The sequence below is a fragment of the Catharus ustulatus genome, chromosome Z (genome assembly GCF_009819885.2).
Source record: "Catharus ustulatus isolate bCatUst1 chromosome Z, bCatUst1.pri.v2, whole genome shotgun sequence".
NCBI classification, from domain to species: Eukaryota; Metazoa; Chordata; class Aves; order Passeriformes; family Turdidae; genus Catharus; species Catharus ustulatus.
In genome coordinates, this window is record NC_046262.2 from 23,637,907 (window position 1) to 23,654,581 (window position 16,675).

Here is a 16,675-nt window from a genome sequence, read left to right on the forward strand (position 1 = left end):
AAATTAATTTCTACAAAAGCAGTGAGAACCTTGTCACTTAACATCTGAAGTTCAGTCAAGTTCTTTGTTATGTTGGTTGGCCTGTCTTAATGTTTCTTAGATCCTAGTTTCTTTATGAGTTTAAGTTTTCTATAGAGCACACATAAAGGATATAAGATAGAATAATATTTATAATTTAATTTCATACTCCTAACTTGTTTTCAGTCAAGTTCTTTTGCAAGGAGTTCTTTGGAATATTTGCTTTTTCTGGAAGTGGTTTCTTCGAAGTTCTTAGTTCCTGGTTTGTGTCAAAAGGTCAAAAAACCAAGCCTGCTTTAACTTTGGATACATCTGATCAAATTTGGTAAAATAATTTTTTTTCCTTCTAGTCTTGACCCAGAGCAGAAGGAGATGTTGATTGAAGTGATAGAAAAGCTTTTGAAGGATAGAAGTACGGTAAGAAACAGCTTTTGTGACACATGTGTATATTTTTAAAGAGTTTACTCCCAAGTCTGTCATTCAGCAGTAAGTAATACACTTTCCTAACACTTGCCAATGTGATTTTGTGTTTTTAGACACAAGTATCATTGTGTATATATGCATTGGTATGACTGTAATAGTGACTACGCTTTAATAAGATGTAATTTTACTTGCACCATGAGTCTGTTTATTAATGTTTCTGTTAATGTGTGTTTTATTAAAGTTTATTTAAACTTTATTCTGAAAATTGAAGTTATATAATAATATCAATGTGCAAGTGTTTATCTATAAATTTTCGTATACACTTTCCTTGGGAATTTAGTTTGATAATTTTAATCAGTTTGTAGTACTGTAAGAATAAATTACATGTGTATGATGCACAGTGTGTCTATTCACATCCATCTATCTTGCAGTGGATATAAAAAATTGAGTGTTGGCTGTACTGTTGTTTATTTTTGCCAGTGTCTCCACTTCCAATCTGGCAATAATTTCTCTAAATTTAACACTCCCGTTATATTTTACCTCCCCTATATAGCTACAGGTTTTCCATATGAACTCCTGAATGTCTCGCAATGGTCACACATTTTATTTCATTTTATTTTTCAAATAAGTTTCCCACTTATAAACTAGAAAGGAATCGAGCAAAGAATCAAAGTTATAATTTAAAGAGAAACAAGACTTGCAAATCAGAACATTCTCATGTTTTTCTTGATCAGGTCACTAATTTAATGAATGTAATCCTTTTTGACTAAATGAAAGTATTACTAGGTACCAGATAGTATTTTGTTTCATCTGCTATTTGCCAAGTGTTTTTGTAACACTTATGACTGTATCCTCCATTGTTCCAGCACAGTCAAGGTGTTCAGAGCATAAGAGGTGCTGTTCACTGAAAGACATCCTGCAACTGCCACTGAAGGGTTCCCGAAAGGGCTGTGTCAGTGGCTCAGCAGACAGTAAACCTCCTGACTGCGTCTGTGCTTGACTTGACAGAGGCCTTTGTGCTTGTGTGAAGTTGCACCTGCAGTGGTTCTTCATGTATTTTATGGTTCATGCTTGTGGTATACATGCAATCTGTGAATGTGGGATTAGGTTGTTAGTACCAATGGAGGAGTAAAGGGCTAAAAACTACCAAAAAAAGGCTGTCTCTGAGTTTGTATTTTGTTTCCTAGGCCTTATATCATATGGTAAATAGTTGTCCCATGCCTAGTCATTTACATATTTACAGTAATTTCGCGATTATAAGCTGCACCATTTTGACTAAAGCCATCATAAGTGCGGCTTATAATGAGGTGCGGCCAATATATGAATGAAGTTCAGAAATTTGCCAACCCGGAAATGTGAGTCCCAGCTGAGCTCAGCCCTGAGCCAAGCTGGAGCCCGCACAGCCCCGGCAGTGGGGCAGAACCAAGCCGAGCTCGCATGGCCCCGGCGGTAGGGTAGCAGTGAGCCGAGCCCGCACGGCCCCAAGCTGAGCCAGTAAACCCTGTGATCACGCGATTCTGTTGCTAATTGGCAACTTTGTGAAAGTTGCACGCAGATCCTCACTGCGAACAAAAGTGCGGCTTATAATCTGGTGCGGCTTATATATGGACAAAGAATGAAACATTGCCGACACCCTGACATGGGGCTTATAATCAGGTGCAGTTTATAATCATGAAATTACTGTACTTAAACAAAAAATATAGAGTAGATTTGGATCTTTTATCACCTTGGAATTTGGAATTACTTATAAGGAAATGATGGGCTCATTGCCTAATGAGCTTATACACTGAGTAATGGACACCAGGTTTATAAAGATACCAGCTGAAGCAACAGCTAAAAATGATAGACTAGACTTAGGTCTTCTGAATTTGTTTGTAGGCATACATGGTTAACTGCTACAACTTTTTGCTCCTTCTGATCTCTCTTTGTCTGTTCCCTAGCAAGACTTGATTCCAGTCTGGGCTGACATCTCAGCTTCAGAAGTCTTACTATTTTGAGAGCTAATATGAAGAATAATTATTTCAGAAAGAGAACATACACATCTCTTTTTAAGACTCTCTGCATCTAACTATGGCTCTTTCACCCCAGACTCCACGGCTTGTAGTGGTCTAAAACAGATCAATCTCTCTTTAGTCTTTCATACCTTTGGAAGGACTAGTCTGGCATGGCAAAGTTTTATCTTAAGAAGTTCTTTTGTCACGTACCACTGAGTGTTCCCAGAAAGCCTCCACATTTGCTAACAGAACATGCATAGTGCACAAGTGTTTTGTTAGCAGGTAACTCCAATCTGAATAAGCTCATTCTTTACCCCTAATTGGAAAACAGCAATTTGCGCACAGTGGGGAAATCAAGAGTGCCATTTTAGCTAGTTTAAGCTGTTAAAATTGGAGGAGATGCAGCTGCTTATAGGTGGTGGTCCTTAAGCACAGGTGTGTACATATGTGGCATTAGGCTGGCGAATTTACAGATTTTATAAGGCTGCATCCTGGGGAAATTTGTGTTAATTTATTTAATCTTTTTGAATTCTTTGAGACAAGGTGCACTTCATACACTTAGCCTAAAAGAGAAAGCTCCTTCAACATACATAAAAAAGACAAACACTTCTAGCAAGTATTTTGCAGTCTTGCTGAAGAAAATTAGGTCCATTTGCTGCCGTAGGAATTCTTCAAAAAGGACCAAAAACAGCTTTTGGTGAAGGGCCTGTATTTGATTAGTGGTACATCTCAGCTTTTTGCAGCTCCTGTTGCCTGTTTGACAGTCAAGGTGCCTGGAATTTGTAGGGTGATAATGTGGAACTAGAACCACAAATGTTTACTTGATACTGATGTTGGGATTCCTTCTATTTAAATGCGGAGCTCTTCCCTTACGTTAACATTAGTTGTTGTCTCCTTCTAGCTCTGATTTAGTGTCAGAAAATCAGTTTGTTCATTAAATTATTTTTTTACCAGAGTGGGAGAACCCTAATGACGTTGTTGCATATTAGTGGTTTTCCATCTTTTTCGCTTGTTGAAAATGTCGGGTTACTTTTGACACCTCTGTGTACTTAAGGGCTGATAATTCTTAGACAAGCCATAATATATTGCATGTTAACCACTGGATCTGAGATAGTCCACTGTTGATTGATTATTGGTTGTTTTGGTAATAACTTTTTATTTTTTGATATTTTTTGTTTTCAATCTATTTGATTTTTTAAAAAATCCATTTGGTTTGGACATGTTTGGAGGGAGAATGTAATTAATAACATTCACTATGTATATAACAGTCTAATATTATTCAAGTGATATTTGAGACTGCACTTTATTGAGAAGTAAACTTTTACTCAAAATTTGTTTATTTTGTGTAACTATTTGAACTCAAGCAGGATTTTTGAAACTTACTGGCATAATCTCTGTTAGAGGTAAAATAGCTAATAAATGAAGATACCTCTAAATTTCTGTAAATCAAGAAGTTTTTTCAGAGAGAGCATGCTGTTGTGTGTTATTAATGCAGTTTTGTTGCACAGAGAAAACACAATGTATTTCAATTAGCCAGCATAATTTAACATTTGAAATAGCAAGACATTATATGGAGGAGAATTTTACTATAGTAAAATTAAGACCTTTTTTAGACAGTATAGGATGTGTTTATTTTTTTATGTCTCAATCACTAGTAAATTTTAATATAAGCTGAGGTAAGCAAAACTTAAAATGAGATGAGGTCTAACCTTAGCCCAGGACTTCATTAAAATTTCTGGTGAGATAAATGAAAAATCACTTTACTCCTTGAGTGTCTTAACATAAAGATTCAATTAAAACACAAGCTCTCTGTTAATCTAAAATGCGGAGTTACCAAGTGTGAGCCATTGTTAACATACCCTCAAGGGCAGCTAACTAGGAATTAGTCTGTCAACAAATCTGTGATTTTGTGCAAGTGTATTTAGATTTTTAATAGATAATAAGTTTACAAATATTTTTATTAATGAGGCTTATAAACTCCTAGGTATGTTTTTACACTTGCTTTACAAGTACCTCACATTTTGATACGCAGGTAAAAGAGCATGAATACCTGCTCCTTTTGTAATTCTAGATAGCTAAGCAACTGATACAATTTTATGTAGAAGGGAAAATAAGAGTACGCTTGTATTCTGTGCTAAAATGGTTTTCTCTGAAAGTAATATGGCTAGTCATGTGTGAAGGTATAATTGGGTGTTTTAGAGCAAACTGATTCTCTTCTCTTTTTAGTCTATTCTGTGTTGCTTCACTCTAATTCTACTTTTTCTATTCAGTGATAACCTAGCTTTGATGCATAGGGTTTAAGGCAAGATTTGTTGCATAAGTTTCTTTTGGAAGAAGAAGATACTGTGAAGGACTGTAGTTAGCAGCCCATGTATTTTATAGTACTGTGTAAACAACAATGAAAATCAAGTTCAGTGATGATATCTCAGTTACAGCAGGTAAAAGAAAAATAAAATACGTGTTGGCATTGAAAAGGAGTCATACCTGTTATCCAAACCTGTAAAGCAAAAGGAACTTGGAACATGCATTCCCCAGTCTAAACTGAAGTATCCCAAATGTATTGAAAACTTCATCAATAAAGGAAGGGGAGGATGGAGTTGGGATGTAGTTGTATGGATTATGGGTATAATTAAAAATGCCCAGATTTATTGCTGATTTACATCTGTAGCTTTGGTTAGATTTTGTTTGGGTGCATACCTCCGTTATAATGAATTTATTATTCTGTTCTGGTGTGATAATTTACTATTAATAATAACATGTAACTTTGTATTAACTGCATTTTGGGGGTGAGAAGACCTTATGCAAATATGTGAGTATAGATGCAAATATGCGAGTGTAGAGATTTCTTCTGCAGAGTGCATGGCTACTAGATGAAGTGCAGATTCTTTCTCAGTGATATTCCTTTGATTTAAAAAATCATCCTAGGAATTTATAATGGCTTTGTGATTAAGATCTTACTCTTACACTAAAGCAGTGTATTTGGGCATAGTGGGGAAAGAAAACTGGGCACTCTTTTCAACAGGAGTCTTCAGTTAATAATGTAATATTTTCGTTTAGAACCCAAATGTGTGGCAAGGCAATGTTTTCTTAACTTACTGGTTTCATGATAGTAAATGCTTCAATTTTGTGGAAGAAAATTACTGAGTTTGTGCAGATGTTTTGTTGTGATAGATCTATTATCTAGCTATTAGAAGATAAATGACTGATCTTTTCCACTTTCCTTGCCTACAGAAAATTGAAATAAGAAGGGGAATATCATTTGGGCTGTATGATTAGGGCAGGTGGGGTGGCCATTAATTTAAAAGAGAAGAATCTTGGCAGCATGGACCAACTTGCACTGTATTATCAATCAAACCTCGATGCACTTCTTGTGATGACCCAGCACTCTCAGGTTTTCGCAGCGTTAATTAGAATTCATGACAAAATAGATGCAAGGAAACGTTTTGTACCCTTCATAATTTTATAGAAAATTTATTGTTATTAGAGGAACCATTTGCTTAGTGTGATTTTTTTCATTACCAGCTTGTCAACTAGCATAGATAATCTAGAGAAAATATGAACTCCATAGATTGGGTGTCACTTTTGTTGATGGTTCATATAGTTTACCTTGGAGCACAGCTAATGGCTGAAGTTCATAGCAACAGCACAGAAAAATGTGGCACCTAGTGGAAGACAAATGAACCATGTTTATTGCTTTAATATAAAAAATACATAAATGGAAAGCAGCATTTGAATTTGATGAGCTCATTGCTAGTTTTGTTGGAGTGATTTATATTTTCTCCTTATACAAAAAGCTACTATTGACACAGTGAGATGGAAATTAACTGACTGTTTTTTAGAAACCAATATTTTTTTGTTTTATATTCTGATTGAATCATTTTGTTTTAATTTTAAATACTTCTATGGAATGTTGAGCATTTAATAAACAAAGATTATTAGCTGTTCCACTGATGTTTAGATATATAGTAGGATCATACTATAGGGGAAACAGCGTAGACTAGAAAATAATCTCTTACTAAGAAAGCATTACAAAATTTTCTCAATTTGCTTGTTACCAGTGCATTTTCAGTCTGTCATATTCTTACTTTTTTTTTCCACTTTTGAATAAAAAGCCTAATTTTAGAAAATACAATAATGGGGAAAGAAGCATGATGAATGCCGTTTCTATATTAACTTGTAAATCAAGGGACTTGCCACAGGGATAAAATGCTTGTTTATCCAGTGCACCTCTTGCATTTCATAGCATATGTTACTAATGTTTCTTAAGCTTCACAAACGATGGCATGGTCATTGTCAACTTAAGTAGGAGATAGATGTAATTTGAATAAGTAATTATTTAGAATTCCTGTATTCCACTGTGACTCTTTCTTTCTATTAAGTTGTTGTGTTTTATTCATAGTAGCCGAGCTTTTAAAAAGCCAGCAGTGTTTATAGAATATACTCTCAGTTTTAAAATGGTCTGAGTTAGTGTTACATGTATTTTGTGTCAGCTTTCAACTAAATCATATCTAAATGAAAGGGAAATATAGCAAAATGTGTGTACTGAACTACTAGTAGTAAAAGACAAGGGGACTCTTTCTAGAATTACTGTTGGAAATCTGTGTCAACCTTCACCTATGAACCTAAAAGGATATTTTTAACCATTAGACTGTGGATATTCTGATAATCATAAACTGATGTGTGTGGTTCTCTCTTGTCTCTGATATGAAACAATAACCTATGAAAAGTCTCTCCATGTGGTCTTAAAGTATAATTTCCTTCTTCTAAATCTTCAAGTCTATCATATTGGCCTCTACAAGCTGACCTTAACTGTACTTCAGAGTTCTGCATCCCAGTAAAAGGATTTTGCACTTTTCCAGTGGGAAAGCTCCTCAGCTTCTGTGGCCTGAATGAGTACCTGTTCAGGACAGATAGTGGTTTGTTTGCCTTGTGCTGGGCTTTGAACACCCTCCTTAGCATCAACTTGTGACAGTTTTTAATTACAGATAGGTTACTGCTGCAACACGTTATTAAGAAGAAAGTTTAGTGCAGCACCAGATTAAAATAAAGCTTTTGTTTTTATGATATGGCAAACTATTTCAGATGTAAAGTGTATTTAGCTCTATCAAATAATCAAATTTTGCTCTCTGGAATGAGTTGCATTCTTGTTGGGACCAGCAGATACCAGTATGTGGATGAGGCTGGAGACAATAAATGCAACTTCACGTTTATTCTTATTGGTAATTCATAAAATCCCCACAGAGCCTGAGGCTTGTTTAGCATAATAGCAAGACTATCTTCTGAGCTGTTTTCTTTCAATTGTAATGTTGAGCGCATACTAATAAACCACATGTCAGCCAAATACAGGGAGAAAAATGTAACATATGAATATCATTGTATTTAATATTTCTCAAAAAGTATCATTTCAATAAACTGCACTCCTATTTAATTGCTTACTTTAAGTCATTGGGGAAATTGTAGAGGTTGAAATGCAGATCCCTAGTGCTCAGATAGAATATGACATTAATTTGCTGCCAGAAGGCTATACTGCATGCATGCCAACTGCATACATATCAGCTGCTTCATATAAAGTATCATAAATTTACTTATTTGACTTAACATACACTCTGACACAAAACAAATCTTAATTAAAGCAATTAGAAGAGAAAGAACACTAATCCCAGGCACACAATTATATGTCCTTACAAGGTGTGGTCAGCTCTTGATCTTTTCTCACAGTTAAAGTAGCCTGCTGACAGAATTTTAACTGGAACTGCAATATATATTTCTTCCCATCATTTTAGAAGAAAATACCCAGGCAGAAGGTTTCAGTAACCTTTGAGGTGTTAGAACATTGATAATCTATTAAATTTTCTCATTAAAACAAAGCTATTTTGAAGTCATAGCATGACAGTCTTTGTGCATGAATAAGGAAATCGTTTTTATGAAGGCAAAAAATTGTGTGAGAACATGGCAGGATATAAATGATGCATTCCTGCAATTGTGTAACTGTTAAGGAAGTGCTGAACAACATGCAGAAATTATTTTCGCTTTCTTTGGAGAAAAGTTCTATTCTATTGCTGATTTTTATGCCTTTTTTTGGCGGGGGGAGAGGAGTGTATTCATGAAACTAGATATAAAATTTTCTGTAACAATTAATTGTACCATATTGAGAGGGAAGTTCGAATTCCAGTAATGCCCAGGGAACTTGGTCCAGCTCTTCTTTACTTTGGTCAGGCCAGTGTTGATAGAATCCCAGAAGATCTTGCTGGGCATATGTTTTACTTCTTGTTGTTTTCCGTTACTTCTGAGTTAATTGCAAGTTCTCTGTTAATTTATTTGGAATGGAAGCTAAATCTGAAAGAAAAAAAAATATGCTTACATTGCACTGTGTCTTCAGGGCTGGGAGCTAAGATTTATGTGTGTGACAGAAACAGCAAATGTTTTCTCTGTTCTAATAACCTTACCCCAGTTTTATTTTAAATAAGATACCATTTCTGTGAGCTTATTTTTTGTCGTTGTTTTGTTTGTTTTTGCTGAATAGGAATAATTTGAAATTGCTGAGAATTGCTAGTATTAATTCTGACTCTCACTTGTGGTTTAACTGTAGACTTAATACTGACCTTCTGGTGAATATTTTGTTTTCTAGCTGGTAGCTGGGAGTGTGGTGATGGCATTCGAGGAAGTGTGTCCAGATAGAATAGATCTGATTCACAAGAACTACCGAAAGCTCTGTAACTTGCTAGTTGATGTGGAAGAGTGGGGTCAAGTTGTTATAATCCACATGTTAACTCGGTATGCACGTACTCAGTTTGTAAGTCCATGGAAGGTAAGTTTGCAACTTCTTAAATTACTGTTGTGAGCCTGCATTCTGAATTATTTCCATTGTTGGATTAAGATACATTTCTGTGCAGACTTTAGTAAAAATAGAGATCAAATACGTAAGTCTTAGCTCTCTAAGATTTCACTAACACAAGACATCTATCTTTCTTCAAAGCCTGAGAATTCTCCTTCCAGGGTATATATAACTTTTCTTATCTTCTCATGGCACATCCCATGGCCAGCAGAGAGACTCCTTTTTCTGTGGTTCTTTGAACCATGTTGCTTTTTACTTTAGACAATTTTGCGTGAGTCGAAACTAGAAATGTTTGCCATTCTGTCCGGAAACTGGGTAGACTCTGCTTATATTGCAGATACACAGTATCACTGCATGACAAACATTGCACTGCTTGTTTAGGCTTTGTTAATGTGCTGAGGCACTCTGTGAAGCTTGAACATACGTATTTGAAATGTAAAATATAGAAAACGAAGTGGTTATTTTCATTAATGTTGTGTAAATTTGATCACGCTTTAAAAAATTATAAAAATGAGTGTTCAAGACACAAATTCTGTCACTTCTTATAGTAAAAAAGAAACATTAACATTATTTTAATAGAGATCCAACTCTGAGTAACAATTTAAATTAAAAAAATACTTCCGAACAGAACACTTCAAAGTTGCTCCACAACTCTGGTTGGTTGTGTTTATTAAAGGCTTGGGGATGTTACTGGGGTTAGGTTTTACCATTTACTTTGTTTACTTATTCATGTTCATATTCATGTTTAAAAGTGTTATTTTAGTGCAGATTATTGTCATTTATAACTAGCACATTAACAATTTTTTAAAGATTTCTTTTTTCAGCATTGGAATAGAGAATGACACCTACTATCACTCTATCACTGAGTTCTTTTTAGCTGTCTTTTAATATCCTTTGCCTGGGAAAAAAAGATGGACATACAGTGCCATTCTGTGTTAATATATGTGTAATTTATTGTGTGAAAATAATTATAAAGAGAGATATTTGGAAAAACAATTCAGTCTGATTTCCTTTACGATTATATTCATTTCTTCTGAAAAAGCAGGGATTAAAATGACTATAGCAAAAATGTCTGAATTAGAATCATGTTTCTGTACTACTAGTTAAAATCTGAAACACCTTTTTTCATTTTTGATGAAAATTAAATTGTTGAACACAATTGTTGAAAATTGTTGTAAGAACACATCTTTCCAGAAAATAGCTTAAAATAAGGTAAGTATTTTTAGATAATGAGACATTTAAGTTATATGTTTTCCTAATGTCCTTGAGGCAGTTTTTATTACATCTTGGTTACTGGAAGGAGGCAACTTGCGTTCTTCTGTCCGACATTTAGAGAAAATCAAAACTGATAATCTATTTTAGCTAAAGCTACAGTCCCACAATATGTTTCAGCCAATTTTAGTCTGTAATTGGACAAAAGAAAACTTGAAGAGGATGACATCCTGTCTTGGATAGGACTTCTGAGAGGTCAGAAGTCTTGATAGGATTTGGTTTCTTTAAGACTTTAATTCTTTTTTCACTGAAACTGGATGGATGACAGTTGCTGCTGTTGCTTCTGCTCTAGGAATGTAAAAGATTTGTGTGACAATAGTGCCTGTGTCAACCTAAAATTAGTCATCAGTGGTATAGTATTAATAACACTTTGTTTTCACTTTCAAGATCTTCAGTGTAAAATTCGGTTTGTCTACCTACTCAGCAATTTAATTAGCAGATTTTTTTGTGGTGCTAGTTGATTTGCATGCCTTTGTCAATACATTCTTAAATTAACTCATCATACAACAGACCATCTTGTGCAGTAGAAGAGATTTTTAATTTAGTTTATTTGCATCATTATGGATCAGTATTTAGGCTGTTTATATGTAAATGTATGATTTGAGGAACAATTAAGTGTTGACAAAGTAGATTGCAGTCATATCAATTGCGGTGCATTTTCCATAATTTTTCTAACTGACATCTTTGATGATAAATAGTGGATGCCAAGTCAAAGCCGATTATACAGTGCACTAGGAATTCATGGCGCTGTCAGGGAGAAGACCGATTGACTTTAAATTTACATATTAATGAGAAGATTTGTTAAGAGGGTGCTTGACTATAGAAAATAACAGCATATTTATAGGGCACGACACTTTATAAATAAAGCTGATGCAGGAAAATGGAAATTAAACCTATCAGATTAATAAATTCAAGGCTGCTAAAATGCATATTTGCATTTTTATTCAGTAAAATTTTCCCTTACTTTTTGAGGAGCATATGTTGCTTTTGTTTCAGTTGAGCTAATTCCTAGCAAGTAATGGTGTAATGTTTGGAACTGATTTCTTGAGCATTTAGAAATGTCAAAAAAAAAAAAAAAAATACTCACTAGTTATGGAGAAAGATCTTTTTTTAAGCAATATGCTTAAAATGGTTCAAATTACCCATTAACCCAAACCACTTAGTTTTTTTTTTTTATTTCTGGCTTCTTCAAAGAGTATAATTTTTATTCTAGTTGTGAATGAAGTAAGGAAGAATGTCCTTGGTTTAATCTATTTGTCGTGATATAGTTGGAGGTGAACGGAGTAGCTTTTTGAGTATTATGTATACAGCAGTTTCAGAATAACCTTTTTTCTATATGAACTATATGAATTCAACTTTAACACGTGTTAGCTGAAATGAGACAAGATGCTCATATTCTCTATTCATACCTGCTTGGGACTAAAGCCAGCCAAGAACAATTTCATGTTTTCTGGGAAGCAAAATGCTTGATAGCAGATAAAACTGTGATGCATTTCAGCTTAAATATTTGTCCTACCCTTGATGTAGAAGTTGTTGGGACTTCCAAGCTGTTTGTAAATACCTCCTGAACCATGAAAACTCACAGCCTAATACATCAAGATGGGTAAAATAAAGTTGTTGGTAGTTTTCTTGAATACATCAAGTTGCATCTAGCAGTTGAGGAACTGATTTTCAGGTTGTTCAGCCATCCCTGTTTCTGCAAGGAGATGAGGACCTGCAGGAGGTAGGAATTACTTCAGCTGTCGTGGTACACAGATTTACCAGCAAGCCTGTGTGACATTTGGGAGGGCATCTTCTGAAAATGTGACTTGATCAGAAGTTTCAACAGTCTTGTATAGAGCAAGATGAAGCTGGGAGCTGTAGTCTTGCAAAAAACGAGGGATTCTCAGGGCCATTCAGCTTCATTTCAGACAGTTGAAGATTACATAAACTCTGGGTGTTCAGTAAGGATTGGAAAAGAATGGTGAATTCAGATTGATCACAGGCTTCAGTCATTACAAAGCTCCTGATAAGTATTTATGAGAAACATGTCTCAGGCTTCCATTTTAGGATTAATTATTGAAGTATTGCTCAGTTTAAAGTGCTCAGAATTTGGCATAATTGTTGGGCTGGAAGGGATGGAAGGGGAAATTAGGCATGAAGAAAACAATCCGAAAGAATAAGGACTTCTATGAGAAAAACATAAAGTATTTGAATGTTTATGTATCTAAAAGCATGAATCATAGAAAGCAACCCTGTTCTCAGTAATTACAGGAAGAAACAGGTTAAAAATATTTATTTTGCTTGATTGTTCTGACAAAATATTAAGGTCCCTTCTGACCTCAGCTGTTCTATGATCTCTTTATCTTTTGTTAAATGCTTTATGTTTCCTACTCTTGCAGTACTTTCTTAATATCTTTTAGTTCTTAGTGTATGCCGTAAAGGTCGTGGTTATGTGTGATGGTATTCAGTGTCTAATGGCTGCTTAAGACAGCTCAGCAGTATCTAAAACTGCTTTAGAGACTTTATTTTTTTGTTGTTGTGTTGGGGTGTGCATTGAGGGAACTGTAATTGTGAATAATAAATCTTCAAGCACAGGACACAGAAAATAGTGTCTATCCTTTACTTATGTAGAATTTGTTTGTAGTAATGAGCATCCAGAGGCAGTTCTGCTGGTTTACTGCAGAGCTTAATAAAACTTCTAAATCCTTTGCTTAGAAGCTGAAAAAAGAAGGGAAGGGTGAATAGCCTCCAGTTAACTAGGTTACTTAGATAAAATACTTTAAAAGTATTTTGTATGTATATCATAATTTAATAATTAATCAGCCTGAATACACCTTTCCCTTCTTTTGCTTTCCAACTCAGTAGAGGATCTACAAGTTTTATTATGCTCTTCTGCAGTAAGGACTCATAGATGCATATTTAAGAAATGTTCAGAATAGCATTCAATCTTCAAGGGTAAAATTAACCATAATATGGTACGTATTACTTATCTAATGTATCATCTCAGTGAGATTTCTTTGTAGATATACCAGGTGATATTCTTGCTAATTATTAATTTTTTTCCCCTGTCCTAAAAGACTGTGATTCAAGACAAAGAATTCTCTTGACCCTGAATTGGCTGCTAAAAGCAAGAAATTCAATTAGGAAAGCTAGTTTACAGTGAAGTTGTCTTATGCTACTTATTTCTTCCTTTTTTAATACATCCATCATGTCCATCAGAATCTTCAGTGTGAATTGGGGCAGTCTGGATTCAGTTACTGTTTCCCTTTTTATCAGAGTGCAGTACTCTCTGGCCAGTTTCTTTTAGATACGCACCATGTGGGGTTAATTTTTAATATTAGATTAACTTATTTGAAGATATTTAGTGTAGTGTTTGGGGCATGAAATGGACTGATTAGCTAATTTACTGTCACATCAGTTTTATTTTTTCCTTTCATGCATACTATGTAGTAAGATGAGAATAACTTAGTGCATAGATTTATAACAAAAAAAAAATTATCTCAAACTGGATGAGGAAAGTTTGGATAAAAAAATTAATCCAACAGAAGAAAAATTGAAAAGAGGGTAAAATTTTTAGCTCATCAATTTCCCAATTTATTTTGGTTTGTAGCTGTTCAGCACTTACTGTTGATTCAGCAGAAGTACAGTCTGCAGATAAAAATGCCATTTGTATATGCAGCAGAATGTATTGCTGGGGTTTTTGTTAGTTCCCATGACAGAGTTGCAGTGGAACAGCAGCAGTGGGTAGAATGTCTCTAGGCAGGTTCTCTGGGACGTTTGTATCAACTCAAATTAAGAAAGGAGCCCTTTGTTTTCCTACAACTTTGACCAGCAAAGTTTACATGTTTCTGTTCAGTACTGTAGTCTCATCTTCTTGACTCAGGCAGTTTCTTTTTATTATCTCTATGTAGGATAAGAGGCATTTCAACCATCTGTTGCAAATAAGTTGTTAAAATCGTTTTTATCTCTGTCTGGATAGTTTTCTCTGACTTAGGGAGACAAGAATTAATTGGAAGGAAACAAACTTTTATAGAAATCTACGTATCAACTGTATAATTGCTAATAATTTTTTATTTAAATATTATATGTGGCAGATCCCCAGATTCTCGTGAGCCACTAAAGTTTCTAGATTTAATTTTGGACATATGAATGCTATTTGGTCATAGAAAATTATGTAAAGTGTATGAAATTAATGCTCTGTTAGATTACTTTGAAGCCTTCCTGGTTGCCAGAGTACTCAGGAATTTCATTCTGGGCATCTGTCTGTAGAATATTACTCTCTGTCTAGTAACTTTAGTGGCCTTTTCATTTTTGAACCAGGATTTTCTGTGGATAATTAGAAAAATTGTAAAATAAACTTATTTAGCTACTTTGCAAAAACATTTAATTTTTTCTGCCGTGTGAGGTAACATGTATGTGAGATCGGACCTCTGCTCTGAGGAAGCTTTAGGCTCCTGAGTCTGAGCCTGTACGCTTCTTCTGTTTGTAATATCAGGTAGAATTCTTGATTGGTTGAGGCAGCTCTCTAAATGATTGTGGGCAATAGTAAATGTAAAAACATTTCAAATTATTTGGATCATTCATATCTTTGATAGTGTATGCACAAGTTTATTGCGGTTTACGGTTGGAAAAGTGCCAGTACCAAGTACCAAAAAGAGTGAGTGTAGCTGAGGCTTGAATTATAACACATCTGTTTATCAATAGAATAAATACACCACCAGTTTTTAGTGTGAGAATACAACTAATGTGAATCAGCAGATGTTTTGAGATGCTTTCAGCTTCCTTGCCTACTTAGGTATTACAGTGGAGAAGAAAAAGATTCTGTAATGCAGGATTTAATGGCTATTGATGATGTTTAGATGAATATGTCAAACTCTCTGGTAAGAGTAGCAAACTGCTGATACCTTTCAGACTGCCGATCTAAGTATGGGTACAGTTATCATTCTTCAATGATTTAAAATAATTTTGTGTTTTAAAAATATGAGTCTCCTAATTAACATATTCAGCTGTGACTGTAGTCCAAATATCATTTAACTGTTGGATAAACATTTTATTAGCCGTAAACCATCCTAAAGATACATGAAAATGAATTATGAGTGTATTTTGATATGTTCTCTTGAATTAACTTTTAAAATCATGTATTTTTTTCTGAGAGAGAAGGAAGTTGAGTTGTTTTAAGACGTATACATGGTTTGATATAATGGAATGTGTACTTGGAACACTAGAAAAGGAGGACCACTGGTAACAATTGCAGTTCTGTACAGGAACTGTACCATGAGTGATGTGCAGTTCTGAAGATCTGGGACATCCCTGTCCCTGCATACCCTGTCTGTAAGTCATGAGAGGTGGTGACTACTAATTCTAGAGCATGAAGTACCTTCTCTTGGTTGTAGTCCCAAATTAACTAACAATTAACTGGTTTTCTTCATGGTTCACTTACTGTGCAACCCTGTGGAAGAATATTTTTGTTTGGCAGTTGGTTAATATTTGCTTGCTATCTTGATGTCTTATGCTGCCTCTTCAGATACTTAAATTGATATTAAATTTTATCCTGAAAAACAGGTAAATGTGTAACCAAACATCTGAATACATGTAACATGCATCTGAATACATGCATGTTACATACAGATGCATTCTGTAACGTGTATCTGAGTACAAATTCCAAATTCCACTTTAATTTTTCGGTTTGAGAATAAAGAGATGAACTTTTAGTAGATGGTATGTTTTTTCTTCCCTTCACCTTTACTCCTTAATTTTATTTTGTAATGTTTAGTTTATCCCTTCCTGTTCTTTCTTGTACTTTCTTTCTCTTTTCCTATGCTCTAAATGTTTTTTGTTGTTGTTTGCTTTGCATCTTTCAGTCTTTGCATTGTCATTGTGCCTTTTCCTCACACCATTGAAAGGAAGGGTTTCTTCTTGATAAGACTAAGCTATTTTGTATCTTGCTTCTGTTTTGAGGAGTATGAAATTCTTTTGAGTAAATGAAAGTGATTTTAAAGTCATAATGGATTGTTTTAGTTCTATCTGCAAGTGTCACAAGACTTTATTACAACAGCGATTGCCCATTTGATGTTGCTGAAGAAAGATGTTCATAACTGCAATGTATTTAAGTCTTAGCCCCTATTTTTAGACACCAGTCCTAGACCTAATC

The 16,675-nt window shown here is 34.7% G+C and overlaps 1 protein-coding gene across 5 annotated transcripts in view; it reads left to right on the forward strand.

The window, feature by feature from the left end:
* AP3B1 (adaptor related protein complex 3 subunit beta 1) overlaps positions 1-16,675 on the forward strand; it is a 158,384-nt gene that overhangs the window by 32,120 nt on the left and 109,589 nt on the right. For 4 of the 5 annotated variants that reach the window (XM_033085715.1, XM_033085717.1, XM_033085713.1 and 1 more), the window contains exons 6-7: positions 369-435; positions 9,064-9,243. In XM_033085715.1, the coding sequence (XP_032941606.1) occupies positions 369-435; positions 9,064-9,243 (247 nt within the window). The remainder of the gene's footprint in view (positions 1-368; positions 436-9,063; positions 9,244-16,675) is intronic. The other variant, XM_033085716.1, reaches the window with a different exon arrangement.